This window comes from Sapajus apella, unplaced genomic scaffold, assembly GCF_009761245.1.
Source record: "Sapajus apella isolate SASKATOON/1434 unplaced genomic scaffold, GSC_monkey_1.0 scaffold6, whole genome shotgun sequence".
Taxonomy (NCBI): domain Eukaryota; kingdom Metazoa; phylum Chordata; class Mammalia; order Primates; family Cebidae; genus Sapajus; species Sapajus apella.
The window spans coordinates 74,718,629-74,735,957 of record NW_022436946.1 but is presented as its reverse complement, the minus strand read 5'-3'; the positions used below and the strand labels follow the sequence as shown (position 1 = coordinate 74,735,957).

At 41.7% G+C, this 17,329-nt stretch overlaps 1 protein-coding gene across 1 annotated transcript in view; it reads left to right on the top strand.

Moving 5' to 3' along the window:
• Nucleotides 1-2,061: 2,061 nt before the first annotated feature.
• Nucleotides 2,062-17,329, top strand: part of CD109 (CD109 molecule) — a 140,020-nt gene continuing 124,752 nt past the window's right edge. Inside the window, exons 1-2 of the mRNA XM_032275500.1 lie at nt 2,062-2,241; nt 3,328-3,500. Of these exons, the coding sequence (XP_032131391.1) occupies nt 2,168-2,241; nt 3,328-3,500 (247 nt within the window). The 5' untranslated portion in view covers nt 2,062-2,167. The remainder of the gene's footprint in view (nt 2,242-3,327; nt 3,501-17,329) is intronic.

Genomic DNA, 17,329 nt, shown 5'->3' with positions numbered 1-17,329 from the left:
ATGAGGGTTTTACCATGTTGGTCAGACTGGTCTCTAACTGGTGACCTCAGGTGATCCACCTGCTTTGGCCTCCCAAAGTGCTGGGATTACAGGTGTGAGCCACCGCACTTGGCCTCATTTTCAATTTTTCTTAATAAAAAAACCCACGACTGAGATGAATTTTTTTTCATTAATCCTTTAAACAAATTTTTATTGAATAGCTACTCTGTGCCAGGCATGTAATAGCCTAGTCTCCACGCAAATCCATATGCCTAAATTTCTGCATGATTATGCCTTTCAGCAAATGTGTATTGTGGGAAGGAGGGCATAAACAGGAAGGTGACATCACTTTAAAATCCACACAGATTTAGTTTTACACAATGTGGTTCTAAGCCTTTCTGTAAGTCTTCTTGGGAGGCAACATTATCAACTAACCTTTTGCAGTCCCTCTTATGTTTACCCACCTCTAGAATGAACCTGAATTTACGAATCCACCTTCATGAACTGAAAGATTGAGAATAATTTTCTCAGTATCCCTAACTGCCCATGTATATCCAAGTGCCCGAAAACTGCCCACTTGTAGAATCTCCATGGCCCACTGTCTGCTAAAGTAAAGCAGAATCCCAGTCCCCACTCCAGACCTACCAAGTCAGTGCCTGTGTTTTAACGTGATTCTCATACACATTGGCATGTGAGAAGCACTGCGTTAGGCCTTGGTGCTTGGCCCACACTTGACCCTGGTCCTCCTCTCTGAACAACAGAGGCAAGGAGACCAGCACTGACAGCTGTGTCAGGAACAGGTCAGCACCCAGGGATCCACACAGATTCTTTTCACCATCCCTAAGTCCTGCATGCACAGGAATTGGCCACTAAAGATAGGCTGCCTGTAGAAAAGGACGTTAGGACCTTTGCAAGCTGTTCAGCAGGGAGAAAAAGGGTGGAACAGGAAAGGGAGGAAAGCAAGTCCCGTACTCCCCAAACCACAGTTTGTCTAGGTGCTACTTTCTAACTTTTCCTTATTTAGCACATAGCGTTGTCATGAGACATCTTTTTGCTGACCTCTTTTCCGTTTGCATTTTGCCCCGTATTAGAATGCTACCATCTAAAACTTCTCCATGAATTAGAAAGTTTAAGTTGTCAGGGTCTGAATGTGTCTGTTTTCCAACAGTTTCTGGCAGTTCCCTGCTTTTATGATGTAGTCATGGTGAAACCTGAGTCATCTGAAGATGGTGGCACTGCCAGAGAGCAGGGGAGAGGAGCTGCAAACAAGCCAGGACTGGGAAGAGTTGGGCATCAGTAACTCCTGGGCACAACTGGCACTGGCCTTCCCTCTGACAGGAGAGCCACCCAACCCTAATTGTGTTCAGCCAGATTGCTCCAAGCTTTACAGTTCTGCCGAATTCTTTCTGTAGCAAAAATATACAGGCATCTTCTTAGATAATTGTTTTTCAGGGTTCCAAGTAGCAACACCTAATGTATGCAGTGCCAGAGTTCTTTTTTTCTTTCTGTTCTTCTTCCTTTTTTTTTTTTTTTTAAAGGTGAGAAACCATAACATTTTCTGGAAAGAAAAGCAGTAGACCTCAAGTTTTGTTTTAAGGAAAGTAAGTTTTTCACTGTTTCCATTCATATACATTAAATAACTACCCAGGAAATGCGCCCGTTTGGGGTGTGTGTGTGTGTGTGTGTGTGTGTGTGTGTGTGTGTGCCGTTTCTCTAAGATTCTGACTCATAGTCTGGAGGACAATGATTGACTTTTTTCCACTTCACATAGCTGCTATGAATTTCTTCTCACAAGGATGGGCCTGTTTACTCACCCTGGGCATCAGTTGGTAGGGCGCTAGTGTAAACAGCCTGAGGAACCCGGTGGGCCGGGGAAGTGGACGCGCTCTGTTCTCCGCGGCCAGCGGGGACGCCCGGGCCAGGTGGGGCCGCCTGCTTTCTCACCCCCCTGGATTTGCGATGTTTGCCAGAGCAGCGAGAAGCGCCATTGTGATGGGGATGAGAGGGGTGGAGCCTCCAAGTCCTGTCTCAATTTAGATCTCTCACTCTGCTGTTAGGCGCGCCCATTTCAGATTGCTAAACTCGAATTGAGGGGGAAAAAAAATCAGGGAGGAGGTGGCAAGCCACACCCCACAGTGCCCGCGAAGTTCCCCGGCAGCGGACTGCCGCCCGGGCAGAAGCCGCCGAGATGCAGGGCCCGCCGCTCCTGACCGCCGCCCACCTCCTCTGCGTGTGCACCGCCGCCCTGGCCGCGGCCCCGGGGTAGGAACGTGGGCGCGCGGGCCTCGGCCGCTCTGCGGCTCTGGCCAGGGGCTTCGGGGAGGTGGCAGCGGCTGTGCGGCAGCGGGTGGGAAACGCCCGCGCGACTGCGGTCCCCAGCCCGGCATTGGCCTGGGGGTTTGACGGAGCTTCAGCGTGGCTCTCCATGGGACAGTTACTTTCTTCACTCCTGAAGTTGTTTAAGCGTCTCCCTGGCCTTAACAACTTTCTGGAGAGAATCATTTTATTTTTAGCCCACGTTGCCTCTGTCTTTTGCTTCTCAACCTTTTGCTCCCAGATTGCGTTCCGTCTCTCAAAGACATACGATATATTTTTTCTAATCAAGATAAAAAGTGTGGCGGAGGGGACTGATGTTTGGGTTCAGGTGCAGACATTGTAGAAAGGTAGCCAACAACAGCACCCGGTAATGGAAAGCCCCATTCATTCCTAAAGATTTCTGTAGTTGAGCCATAACCCCTAGTTAGAGCAGAGAAAGTGCTCCTTTAATGACTCCTTTTATGCTCCGCTACACCTGGAATTTTCACCAGTGATAGCTTATTTTCAAATGGAATATTTCAATCAATGGTATTGGTTAAATAATTTTTTTTCCCTCGTTGGGCTGATACTCAAGCATAAAGGTTTGAATAAGAAAGCAAAATCTTAGTTCAAAAAAAACAAGAAGAAGAAGAAAGTAATCACTCTGGGATAAGGTCGTCTGTAAAGGAGAAGCTTAGAGACTTCTGCTTTGCCAATAACTCCAGCATGCCGCGGTGCAAGCCATTTACATCATGGTTCCTTCTGTGCTGTTTGTGGTTTATAAAATGGAAATAATAACACAATCTTTCCTCTGGTAGTGGTGCATGAATTACTGCATTAAAATTGATTTATGGGTATTATGGTTGTTAATTTCCATATTTCAATGGGAATTTCAATTAGCATTTGCTAAATAGAACACTGGACAATATTAACAGAAACAACTGCAGTTGGCACAGTATGGAGTGCCTTTTGCACTATGAAATCTGAAGGTCACAAAGGAAAGGAGATGTGAGGATAAGAAACTTTGTTTTTCCCTTGTTGGGAACTCTTTAGGCCCCGGTTTCTGGTGACAGCTCCAGGGATCATCAGGCCTGGAGGAAATGTGACTATTGGGGTGGAGCTTCTGGAACACTGCCCCTCACAGGTCACTGTGAAGGCGGAGCTGCTCAAGACATCATCAAACCTCACTGTCTCTGTCCTGCAAGCAGAAGGAGTCTTTGAAAAAGGTAAGTTAAACCGTGTAAAGTCTTATCCTTCTGCAGTAATAATTGGAATATGTTAATGAGATCATGTGTTAGGTGGTGTAACAGAGAAACCCTAAATTTGCAGTAGCTTACCTAACATACTTTTAGTTCTCACTCATGTAAAGTCCTAGGTGGTGTTCCTGCATGCTCTTCCAAGTGCAGATTCAGAGACCCGGGTTCCTTCCATTCTGTGGCTCCATTATCATCACGTGGCTCCCAAGATTGCAGGGAAAGAGCATGGGAAGAGCATGTGGAAGGCTTTTGTGGCTAGACCTAGAAATAGCTCACATCACTACTGCTTATATTCAGAGGCAAAGGAGACTGGGAAGTGTAGGCTACTGTGTGCCTCAGAAGAGGAAATGGGCTAGCTAGTCTCTAACACAAACTCATATTTATTGAGTGCAAAGTATTTTAAAGAATAGGCCTGTGGGAAGGAAAGGAGAAGCTACACAATAATTAAAATCCAGTTTTATGGAATACTTCTTAAGTTTTAAAGTTACAAGAAAAAAAAGAAAACTGTGCGAAAGCGGGAGCCATTTGTAACAGAACCACATTTGGTTCTTGTTTCAGGTTAACATGGCCCAAGATTAAATTGGGCCAAAGAATGTCCTCTTTTTCAATACTAAGGGAAAACAATTTTGGGGGAAGGGGTGAATACTTAAATACTTAAACTTTTTTTTCATTAAAATGAACATTTATTGTATTTTTTCTTTTTTAGATTAATTATTATTATTATTATTATTTGAGATGGAGTTTCATTCTGTTGCCCAGGCTGGAGAGCAATGGCATGATCTCGGCTTACTGCAACCTCCGCCTCCTGGGTTCAAGTGATTCTCCTGCCTCAGGCTCTTGAGTTGCTGCGATTACAGGCACGTGCCACCATGCCTGGCTAATTTTTGTATTTGTAGTAGAGACTGGGTTTCACCATGTTGTCCAGGATGGTCTCGATCTCCTGACCTTGTGATCTGTCCGCCTCAGCCTCCCAAAGTGCTGGGGAGCCACAGCACCCGGCCTATTATTACTACTTTTGGAGACAAGTTTTCACCATGTTGCCCAGGCTGGTCATGAGCTCCTAAGTTCAAGTGATCCACCCACCTTGGCCTCCCAAAGTGCTGGGATTGCAGGCGTGAGCCACTGTGCCCTGCCGAGACATATATTTTTATAATGTTAAGAGTTATTTAAAAAAAAATCATTTAAGGCACGTAATGAAGGGTGGATGGTATTCCATAACAGTTCATTACGTGTTTATTTTCTATAAGCGTAGAGAAATGAACATCATCATGAAATGAAATAAAAGTAAAAGTTTATCTACATCTGTGGTTCTTTCCCCACTGCAAGTTCACTGGGTAGGTATATTTGGAATAGGAGTCAGGAAGAGATGGTATGTGTAGGGGCAGGCCATTTTGTCCCTCTTAGGAGCAATGTCAGGTAAGTGGGGGGCCTTATTCCCTGGAGGGAAAGTAAAGGTTAGCTCTTAAGATCTGAGTTTGAATCCTGGTACTATCTGCTACTTGTGATCTTGGGGTAGGTTACTTAATGGCTTTGAGCCACAGTTTCCTCATCTGTAAGATGGAAATAATGAAACTGACTTCCTAGGGCAGTTATAATGTTAAAATCTGCATGTAGTACCTCTTAGGCACTCAATAAACAATTGCTAATATTATTAGTATAACAATACTGTAGAAGAAGATGCAGAAATCTCATTTCCTTTTACGTGGGGGCACACTTCAACTTTCCTTATTGAACTGTCATTTCTTATTTTTTTTTTTTTGGGACAGAGTTTCGCTCGTTACCCAGGCTGGAGTGCAATGGTGCGATCTCGGCTCACCGCAACCTCTGCCTCCTGGGTTCAGGCAATTCTCCTGCCTCAGCCTCTTGAGTAGCTGGGATTATAGGCACGCGCCACCATGCTCAGCTAATGTTTTGTATTTTTACTGGAGACGGGGTTTCACCGTGTTGACCAGGATGGTCTCGATCTCTTGACCTCATGATCCACCCGCCTCGGCCTCCCAAAGTGCTGGGATTACAGGCTTGAGCCACCGCGCCCGGCCTGAGCTGTCATTTCTGAGAATGAATGAATCCTGATCTTATGGTAGTTGCTAAAGAAAATATTGAAATATTAAATCACAGGAGATAATACTTAAGGTAGTTCCACAGTCATTATTTATTCATTAAGAATTTGTAAGTGGGAAGAGGAGAGAATCGAAAAACTATCTATCGGGTACCACACTTATCACCTGGATGATGAAATGTGTACACTAAAGCTCGATGACAGGCAATTTACCTATATAACAAACCTGCACATGTATCCCTGAAAATAAAAGTAAAAAAAAAAAAAAAAGAATTTATAGTCTTGATTCCACTAGTGTGGCAGTTTTCCTGCAATGCCGAGGTCCAGAATATATATGGATGTTTTTGATAAATATTTGAGCTTTACTTGGATATTTACATACTCTAATTCTAGAATTTTACCTGGTATGTCTTTTCTGTGATCTCCGTTATCAGTCTCTTTCATTTTTTGCAACAAATAGTACCTGCATTGCGGGTGCATGTTGTTGTGGCTTGGTTTTCAACTTTATTCTTAGATCTTCTTTTGGGAGAAGGGTTCTTCATATGCCTGTGAGAAAGTTCAAGTGCTCAAGACTGGGTCAGGCAAAGCTGTCCTGGGAGCAGTGGTTCTGTGGAAAGGAAAGAGGGAAAATGCTGCTTCTTTCATGGGCTGTTTTTGACTCTATCGACATAGAGTTTCATTGAAAATGCCATTGCTAGGAGCACTCACCTCTTTCAAAGGAGAATGTTGTTCTATTATCAGAGGCTGGGAGTTATTGTTCTCAGAGCAGATGCTTCCTGTAATGTGAGGACTTGAGGATCTAGACACTTCTCCCTGCTTGTCTTCATATCCTTTTCTTTATTTGGCCTCTTCAGTTGTAACAATATGTAGATGACCCAGGGCTTCTAAATCAGGGGTCTGGATCTTCAAGTATCTGGATCTGGATTTGTGTTTTGTTTTTTTTCTCCATCATATTAACACCAACAAATAAATACCTTTTACTTTTAAGAGACAGGGTCTCACTCTGTTGCCCAGACTAGAGTGCTGTGGTACAGTGGTGAGATCATAGCTCACTGCAACTTGGAATTCCTGAGGTCAAGTGATCCTAATGTCTAAGCTCCTGAATAGTTGGGACTACAGGCAAGTGCCAGCACACCTGGCTAGTTAAAAAAATTTTTTTGTGGAGATGGGATCTTTCTATGTTGCCCAGACTGGTCTTGAACTCCTGGGCTCAAGTGATCTTCCTGCCTCAGCCTCCCAAAGTGCTGGAATTACAAGTATGAGCCTGACTGTTTCATCTTTTTCTTATGAGCCACCCCACCCCCTCAGAAAAAGGTCGGTTTTAATAAAGATTTATCTTTTAGTAGAGTTGGGTAAGGCAGTAGACTGTTTCTCAGTAGCTTATTTCCAGCAGTCCTGGACTTCTTAGAAATCCTCAGGGTAGGGAGGCGTTTTACTCAAACCACAATAGATTTCTGGCTTAATTTGTGTCAGAAATAGTAATAACTAAAGGGTGTGAATGCAGAATGTATTTAATAAAGGTGAAAAAGTACGGCTTTTCTTCAGTGAAGAGTTCATTTGTTTGTTTGACAGATATGGGGGAGATTTTATTTACATTTCCACTTTTAAGGCCGAGAGTGTAGGTTGTATTACTGTTATTCATTTAATTCTACATTTGGGGATTGATTATGGTTTTTTTTTTTTTGGTGATTAGTAGACCTTTAGAAAAAATATTTCTCCTACACTTTGCAGAGTTCTGGGAAGGTGTATCAGTACCTTTTTAGTCGTGAGATTCAGAAGACTGCTTGTCACGATCCCCACTGTCACTGCCCCACCACTATCAGCATCGTCACCATTATCTGCATAGTGAATAGAGCTATGTTCCTAATCTCATCTTCCTTTGCATAAAGAGTTAGTTACATAAACATAATTGACAACGTGTAGTGAAAGTTCAGCAGGTAGTAATTACCGGAGGAGAGAAGATAGAGCAGCTATTGGCGTTCGAAATCAAGTCAGACTATTGTACTGGGTGGAGAGTGAGTCTGTCCTTTTTACTCTTCCCATCTTGGTTTTTTTCTTTCTTTACTGTGAGGTTGCTCTGGAGTCCCATGCCAAATTAAGAAAAAAAAACTTAAGAACATTTTGAGACCTGTATTCTCATTTGTGAAGGCATATAAAATAATCTAATTTTTTTCATGTCCTTGAAACCATAATTTCTGTTTTATTTTCGCTACTCTTGCTCCAATTTTACATTTTCATTTGTAAACTTTCAGTAGTTTTCCCGAACAGAGTCACTTCAAGTAATAAAGAATATGGCCTTTCTCAGAACCTCATTAATGAATTCATCATCACTAGTTTCATGTAAACCTGATTTAAGAAAAAATCCTAGAGGCTAGGTGCAGTGGCTCACAACCATAATCCCAGAACTTGGGAGGCTGAAGTGGGAGGATTGCTTGAGCCCAGGAATTCGAGACCAGCCTGGATAACACAGTGAGACTCTATCTCAAAAACAAAAACAAAAACAAAACCCAAAACCCAAAACTCCCAAAAACCTAAACTGAAAATGCCTGCTGAAAAATATGGGAGCTCTGCATGGGCATCTCCTGGTGAGTGCTTGCTGGTTTGGTACACGATTTTTTAAATGCTGCCAAATCTACTTTTATCTTCCCATTGAGTTACTGGGGTGGTATGTACTGTATAAATGTGTCTATATAGCCTTTAATAACTCTCTTTTTCTTGTTGTCCTAAAATCCTGGAGAGTTAATGGAACGTTAACTTTCTTTTTTTTAAGATTAAAAAAAAATCTGTTTTTTCCTTTGTTGTCTTTCTCACATTGACTGTGGTATATTTTATTTTCCATCTTGGCTCAGTAACAGTGTGAAATTCTTAAAATTGGAAATATTAGGTGAAAAACTTAAAAAATCATCCAGTTCGGTTAGGATGGTTTTCTGGTGGAAACAAAACTCCTGAAAATACATTTCATGCTTCATAGATAAAATCAGTCCCATGGTCTTTATGAAAGTAGATTAATTAGTGTAGTGTGTGGGCAGCTCTCCCAGGGCAGGTTTCCACAGGCAGCTTTGCCAACAAAACTCAGTCTCAACCTGCAGTTATGTGAGAATTATTTTTAAAGTGTGTAAGCTTTTCATTCACACACCATCTTTGCTATTGTGTGTGGTGTACATTAACAGGTAGGTGGTACCTGAGAATAAAGGATCACAGCGTAATCACAATGTGCCTGGGCTCTGGAGCCTGGCTACCTGGGTACAAGTGCTGGCCATTCCACTTAGTGGCTGATTGGCTGTGGGCAGTCATGATCTCACTGGGCTTCAGTTTCATCATCTGAAAAATAGTGGTTTCTGCCTTATACAATTATATGGGTATTGTGAGGATTAAATGAGGTAACATATTCAAGGCACCTAACACAAAGAAATTATTCAAGAAAATGGTAGCTATTGTTACTAGAAGAGAGTAGCAATAGTTTATGTCAAAGACAATTATTAAGCACCTATTGTGATGATCTTGAACTGGGAACTTTATAAAAGACACATCCCTAGGAGGGGATTGGAAGGGATTTAACATATTAAGTATCTAGTTTCCTCATAGTGCTGAGGACTTTATGCACACTATTTAATTTCAACAACCCGATGAAGCAGATACTCTTGTCTTCATTTTGGAGGTGAGGAAATTGAGGCAAAGAGAACAATTAGTTTTTCTGAGTTAACCCAGTTAGTGAATGGTGAAACCTGAATTTGAAGTTAGTTGTATCTGAGGTCCAGAGACCATAGCTTTTCTATTGCTGGAAAGAGAGTGAAGTATTTTTGTTTACTTGATTTTGGGATATCGATGCAATGTTGCATAGTCATCTTCCACTAAAATCATTTTCTCCTTTGCTTGCAGTAGTGTAGACCTAGATCTAATGAAATCTAATTTGAATCAAAAGAATTACAAGATGAAATGCCAGATCTCCTCCCCCCTCCCTTTTTTTTTTCCTGGGTCGTAAGTACTTTTGCTTGGAGCAGATCTTCTCTTAATATACTTTCAGCCTCATAGAGTTTTGGAGCTGGAGGAGACCACAAAGATAAGCCAATTCAATCATCTAATTTATGGCTGAGGAGACAGGTGAGACATGGTGTTTGGGGATTTTCCCAAGGTTAAACCACTTATTGAGTGGCAGAGCTGGAAACAGATTGCAGGTTTCCAAATTTGCAGTCTAGTGCTATTTCCATTATACTATATGAAACTTTCCTAACATAAGAAGAACTGAGCTTAAGACCTAAGATATATTTATAAATGTTGATTCTTCTGATATGGAAGCAAATAGGGCTAACTAAGGGGTTTAAAAATGCTTACTTGCATATTGTACAAGTTTCTTATTTTAGCTGAAGGTGGAGTTGCTCTTTATGCCCTAATGGTTCTGTATAAGGGGTGGGGGCTGGGTTAGACACTTCATAGACCTTTTAAAAACTAAATTCTGTTGCTGTGTTTCTCAAAGTGCAAGCAGTATTTATTAAAAAGGCTGATTCAGGGCCTCCCTCAAGATATGGGTAAGAATCAAGAATCTCGGCTGGGTGCAGTGGCTCACGCCTGTAATCCCAGCACTTTGGGAAGCCAAGGTGGGTGGATCACTTGAGGCCAGGAGTTCAAGACCAGCCTGGCCATCATGGTGAAATCCCGTCTCTACCAAATATACAAAAATTAGCCGGGTGTGGTGGCAGGTGCCTATAGTCCCAGCTACTCAGGAGGGCAAGGCAGGATAGTCACTTGAACCCAGGAGGCAGAGGCTACAGTGAGCCGGGATCGCACCACTGCACTCAAGACTGGGGGACAGAACAAGACTCAAAAAAAAAAAAAAAAAGAGTATGTAACTTTTATGTTCCACCATCACCACAGGTGATTCTTAGCCACATTAGAATGAGAACAACTGCCCTTTGGTATCTCACAAATTGTACTCGACCAAACACTGGAAAGCTCGAGGATGAGTGGCATGCCCCTGCAAGCCTGCGATGATTCATGGCAGTGGAGGGAAGGCTCCTCCTGGACTTCTTTTATGTTTGCTTTTAAGCAGCCCTCAATCCTAAGTGCTGGTGTTCGTTTTCAGCTGCAGAGAAACATGACTTGGGCTCTGATTGTGAATCAACAATGGGGGGAAGTTAAAAGTGAACACACTGATTCTTTAAACTCCAATTTAAACATGTGCTGCTTCTCTTCTAGCACTGAATGAGTCACTGTCGTAGTGACTCACTGAAGGGTTGTGGTGGAAATAGAAAACAGATCCTATAAGAATTTGGGCTGGGTCACTGTTGATCCTTTATGTCCTGTGAAGAAAGCTTTACAATGCTGAAACTAGCTGTTTCCCCACAGACATTTCTTCTCATTAATGTATTTTTTATTGATTATTTGCTGTATGTGAAACATGAATGAATAGGGGGTGGGGAATATGAGAAAGGAAGGCAGTGGAGGAGATTCAGAGGTCCCAGAAGGATAGTATAATATTAAAAGTGCAGAAGGCTGGAGCAGTTTTTATTTTTTTATATTAAAAAATTCAATGTAGTTTGTAAATAGTGCTTCCTGTGTGTGACCCTGTGCCTGGTACTGTTACCTTTTACTTCCAGAACTATACAGATGTCCATTCATAAATGTCCCACCTCTGCTGACATATTTGGCATTTGGAGGGAACAGTTACTTCACGTAGTAGAGACGGCAAGGGTGTGCCAGAGGAAAGAGCTGCTGGCTGGGTGTGGCAGTCCTGGAAAGGAGATAGGGGTTTGTGTATGTGTTTTCTGAAAAGACATTTCATTCTGCTTTGGATTGTGAGTTTGGGGAGACATTCAGGTGGAGATGTCCAGCAGGTAGTTTTGAAATCGCAGCTGGGGAGAGAGATTTAGGCATTGTTTTCAGAGAGGCAGACAATATTTTGAAGTCCTGAAAATACATGAGATGCACAAGAGAGACAGCTCATGGAAAGAATGACAGATGACAGAAGCTTGGAAAGAGGAAAATAAGTGAACAAAAGGGAGAAGACGTGGTTCACACCTGTAATCCCAGCAACTTGGGAGACTGAGGCGAGTGGATCGCTGGAGCTCAGGAGTTTGAGATCAGCCTGGGCAACATATTGAAACCTCATCTCTACTAAAAATAAAAAATACTAGCTGGATGTGGTGGCATGTGCCTGTAGTCCCAGCTACTCCAAAGGCTGAGACAGGAGGATTTCTTGAGCCTGGAAGTTCAAAGCTACAGTGAGCCATGATTGTGCCACTGTTCTCCAGCCTGGATAACAAAGCATGGCCCTGTCCCTAGAAAAAAAGGAAAAGAAAAGGATAGACTGAGGAGTCAGAGAAGGGTAGATTGAAAATATCTCAAAAGCCAAGGGAAGAAAAAGTTCCAAGAAGGAGGTTTTTTTTCCCTTTTCTTTTTTCCCAATTTTTCTTTGAGACAGAGTCTCACTCTGTCACCCAGGCTGGAGTGTAGTGGTGTGAGCCTGGCTCACTGCAATCTCCGCCTCCTGGGTTCAAGTAATTCTTCTGCTTCCGCCTCCCAAGTAGCTGGGACTACAGGTGCGTGCCACCACGCCTGGCAAATTTTCGTATTTTTAGTAGAGATGGGGTTTCACCATATTGGCCAGGCTGGTCTTGAACTCATGACCTTGTGATTCGACAGCCTCAGCCTCTCAAAGTGCTGTGATTACAGGTGTGAGCCGCTATACCCGGCCAGAAGGTCTAATAGTATCAGTTCTCTCAGAGGGTCAGAGAGGAATTGAGGACAGAGGAAGGAACATTGGTGACCCTTAAGCAAATGGCTTTAAGTCGAATGTTGAGAGCAAAAGCAAGTTTGAGGGCATAAATGGATGGTGACAAATATTATCAGAATCCATTCTTTCCAGAAGTTTGGTGGTTGAAAGGAGAGAGATGGTTGGTCTCTCTCTCAAAAGGAATATTAGAAACGTGAAAGTGGTTAAGGCAAAGGGGAGGGTGGATAATTTCTGGGTTAGAAGTGGTGAGATCAGTATTAGGGGCAGAGGGAATTGGATTATCTTAAAAAAAACAAAACTCATACTTTCTCCTTTGATGAAAGAAAGAAATAGAAGAAAATCAGTAAGGAAAGAAACATTTTGAGGTATGAAATTGAGATGAAGAATGAAATTGAAATACAGTTTTAAGAAAACTTGTTGGCCGGGCGTGGTGGCTCACGCCTGTAATCCCAGCATTTTGGGAGGCGGAGGCGGTTGGATCACCTGAGGTCAGGAGTTTGAGACCAGCCTGGCCAACGTGGTGAAACCCCATCTCTAAAAAATAAAAAAATAAAAAAAATAAAAAAAAAATAAAGAAAACATATCTACCCACCTCTAAATTGCACAGATCTGGCCACCACTTTCTAAGAAATGGGGGTAAAAGTTAAAAGTAGTGACACATCAGAAAGAGAAACAGGATTGGAGATCCTCCCTAGTGGGGCCATGAACAAGGTCGCCGCTGCATTGAGGGAAATTGGAATACAGGGGCTGGAACTCACATTGGTGTCTGGGGGAGGTAACACAGGGAGGAGAGAGAAGAGAAAAGGGCTGTCTATGATGACAATATGACTCAGTTGAAGCTTGAGAGGAGTTGGTAGGGTTACTTTATTACTGCCATGGTTGTCAGTGGATTTGTAATTCACCATCCCTTGGTCTGGGCCAAGATGACCAGCATATTAAAGGTACAATGATAAAACTTGGTGAGGAGGATTAAAGTAGATCTTGGTCTTGATCTCTCTCTTCTACTCTTCACTTCCCTCAGAGAATTCTATGAGATGACCTTCTTCCCTTGCAAGGCTCCGGGTGAAATTGGCCAAAGGTTTGGTGGAGGGAGTAGCAGTAGGTAGGTAGAAGGCAGGCCTATGGGTTGCTAGTTCTGAAGAAACAATTCATAAAATAAAATCCAAAAAACAGATTGGTAAAGAGCTTGGAAATAAATGGAGAGGAAAATTTTTAAAGAACACTTAGTAGCTCCCTTTTGGCAGGGCCATGTTAGGAATTTACATTTATGAAAATGTAACTGGCAGAAATGATTTAGTATTACAAACTTAAGTTTCACTGCAATATATGTTAAAACTCCTCAGGATTAAAGATAAGACAGGGAATTTATTATTCTGAGCACTTCAAATTTATTCACCAAATTGCATATGGCACAATGCTGGGTGACGTAAATCTTTGGTGACCACACAAGGATCTTGTGCCTATGTTCTTCGCAGGGAAGCAGAGTAGGCTTCATTTCGTGTGTCAGCCCAAGTTGAGTACAGAGGCTGGTTGGAATGCCGTGTTGACAGTTTCAAAGTCAAGCCTGGGTTTACTGGACTAGAGAGCTGGATGAATTAGCTGTGTCTGCCATGGACCTGTGAGTGGGGGTATGTGGTCTGAATGCTGCGGATGATTCTGTAGCCCATCCATAAACTTTATTTATGGATCAGTTGAAGAGGAATGATCAAAGAGGAATGGTCACCTACATAGCCACATAGGGGACTGAGGCAGTAACAACATGGATAAGAGAGAAAAGATGAAAGAGTGGCTGTATCCAAATAGTAAATGAGAGTGCAGCAAGCCACAGAGGAGGAATGAGGAGGTAAGGAATATGAGGTCATGTTTGCACTACTCTAGCTGGGTCTGTCCTGCGCTATTTGGGAGGCATAGTGGGTTAGAATGGGAGCTTGGGAGCCACACTGAAATTGAACCCTAGCCTCATCTAATAATAGTACCCACCTCATAGCATTGTTGAGAGGATTAAATGAGATAATACTTAAGAGGTGTATCATTCAATATGGTAGTTACTAACCATATGTGTTTTTTGAGCTTTTGAAATGTGGCTCATATAAATTGAGGTGCACTGTGAGTATAAAATACAAAATGGATTTTGAATACTTAGTTCCAAGAAATGCAATAAAACTTATGATTTTACAATAATGATTTAACGTTCAATGTTAATATTTTGGACCTATTGAATTAAAAGAAAATGTTATTAAAATTAATTTCACCCATTTTTTCTATTTTTTTTCTTTTTTTTTTTTAGTGCATGTCTTTAAAACATTTATCACAATGCTTGATACATAGAAAACACTCAGGGAAGGCCGGGCGCGGTGGCTCAAGCCTGTAATCCCAGCACTTTGGGAGGCCGAGGCGGGTGGATCACGAGGTTAAGAGATCGAGACCATCCTGGTCAACACGGTGAAACCCCGTCTCTACTAAAACTACAAAAAATTAGCTGGGCATGGTGGTGCGTGCCTGTAATCCCAGCTACTCAGGAGGCTGAGGCAGGAGAATTGCCTGAACCTAGGAGGCGGAGGTTGCGGTGAGCCGAGATCACGCCATTGCACTCCAGCCTGGGTAACAAGAGTGAAACTCTTTCTCAAAAAAAAAAAAAAAAAAAAAAAAGAAAACACTCAGGGAATGTGAACTATGTTGTACCTGGTGTTTCCCAGTATCGGTTATTAATACTGATGCCTGACCACAAGCCCGTGGTGTGAGTCCAAGTCTTCCTGCTGATACAGCTCTTAAGTATTATCTCATTCTGGCTTAGGTGGGTCTTCAACCTTATTCCTTATCCCTTGAGGAAGAAAGAAATCTCCCTAAAAAGAGCCATGAGGGTTTGCAAAATTTCTGTAAATGGCTGGATGCTAAGCGTGTGGGTTTTGACAACTTTAAGGTCTTCATTGCAGCTGTTCAACTCTGCCTTTGTAGCTCGAAAGCAGCTGTAGACGGTGCATAAACAAATGAGCATGGTTGTGTACCAGCAGAACTTTAAGGATGCTGAAATTTGGAGTTCATATAATTTTTACTTATCACGAAATATTATTCTTCCTTTGATATTACCCCCAGCTGTTTAGAAATGCAAACCCATTCTGAGTTCATGAACTGTACAAAAAGCAGGCACTGGCCAAGCTGGGTGTGCAGGCTGTGGATTGCTGACCCTGCCATTAAAAATGCCCTGTACATTTAGCAGCCAAGAACCTTGCTTGACTCTGGGTTTTTAATTTGTACTTAACCTAACATTTAGTTTATACTGTGCCATTTTATTTATTTTACTTTTAGTAGGTTTGTGTTTGACCTGTTTTTTTTTTTTAATTTTTTTTTTTTGCTCAGCGGTCTAAATGGAACAAAACTTTATTTATGAAACTCATATTTATTAAGATATTTGTAAGCAAAGGCAAACAAGAGAGAAAAGAAATAAAAGGAGTATTTAAGGGACCAAAGGAGATTTTTTTTTTTGTTTGGTTTTGTTTTGCTTGAAATACTTGTGTTTTCTGTGTAGGTAGAATTTACTCGATAGTTGTTTTGCCTTAAAGCGACATTAAACTGTGAAGCAGAAACACTGTATTTTTAATTCTTACTTTAAATTAAAAAAATTTTTATTTTTATAGATTTAGACAGTACGCATGCAATTTTCTTAACGGATATTTTGGCTAGTGGTAGAGTCTGGGCTTTTGGTACAACCATCAGCCAGACAGTGTCCATTGTATCCATTAAGTAATTTCTCATCCCTCACCTGCCTCCCATCTACATCTCCAATGTCTATTTTTTTTACCCTCTGAAAAACATTGTATTTTAAAGTTTGGTTTTTCCATGAATTTGTGGGGGAAAACCCCTGTTTCTCACCTTATCTGTAGATCAAAGAAACTGCTGAAGAATGAGGAAAAAAAATTAGTAAATTGATAAAGAGATCAACATTTTTAGCTAAAATAGTGATAATAAACTTAAATGAATTATTGCATATGACTTATGCAATAAACAAATGAGCATGGTTGTGTACCAACCATGAGTAGCAAAAGGCTGCCAAAAATAATTAAGCAGCAAACACTAAGTCAGGCATATATATATAGTGGAAAACCCACTTTTTTTTTTATGGAGAGTATTTCTGTAACTAGTTGGATTTCCAATTACATACTACTTCTTCCCTTCGATGACTTTGCCGGGCTATTTGGTGAGGACAGATGTCAGAAGAGGCAGCATGTATAGTATTACAGAGTATGTTTAAAAAGTTAAGGAAAGGTTAGTTTTTGTGTATGCTTATTACACAATTTAAAAATAGCTTTGACTCTATTTGTAAATCACACGGCCAGTTCTCAGGCTCTGCCAAATGCGAAGCCTTCAAACAAGGTTTCTTTTGAGTTGCCTCAGCGGCACTGGGAAGGAGAAAGCATCTGAAAGGGTTTTGAGACTGACTGTCTCTGGTTATACACAGAAATGATCAGAGTTTTATTAAGTTATCTCTAAAAACACTAAGAAGAATCTTACGTAACAGAGTGTATCTTTAGTTAGTGATTTAAAAGAGCGCCATACTGGGTTTCAAGAGGTGGTGACCGTCTCCCGTGTCTGAATGGAACCTTGCCAAAAGGGAGAAAAATGTTCACAACAATTTGCACATACTATCTATTTAATTCTCAACCTAGCAACAGCAGAGAAAGAGATTATTATTCCTCTCTCATCTACATTGCCCCACCCTCCTCCCCGCTGCCCCTAATTTTGTTTTGGTGGTGTAAATTATTGCTAGATTAGTAGAATTTTCAAATAAGTCCTATGCTAGGACTTTAAGTGCCTAGGAAATTCCAAGCTGTATTTGTAAATTTAAAGGGAAGATCAGCAGAAAAAAATGTCAAATACTTGAAGTCGACCTTTTAATAAGGACACATGAGACCAGTGAGTAGGCCTTAGATTGGATGGGTCCACACATCCCCTGAGTCACTCCCGGGATCTGGCAAGAAATAGGGGTGGGTGGGACATCTCTGTCCCTACACT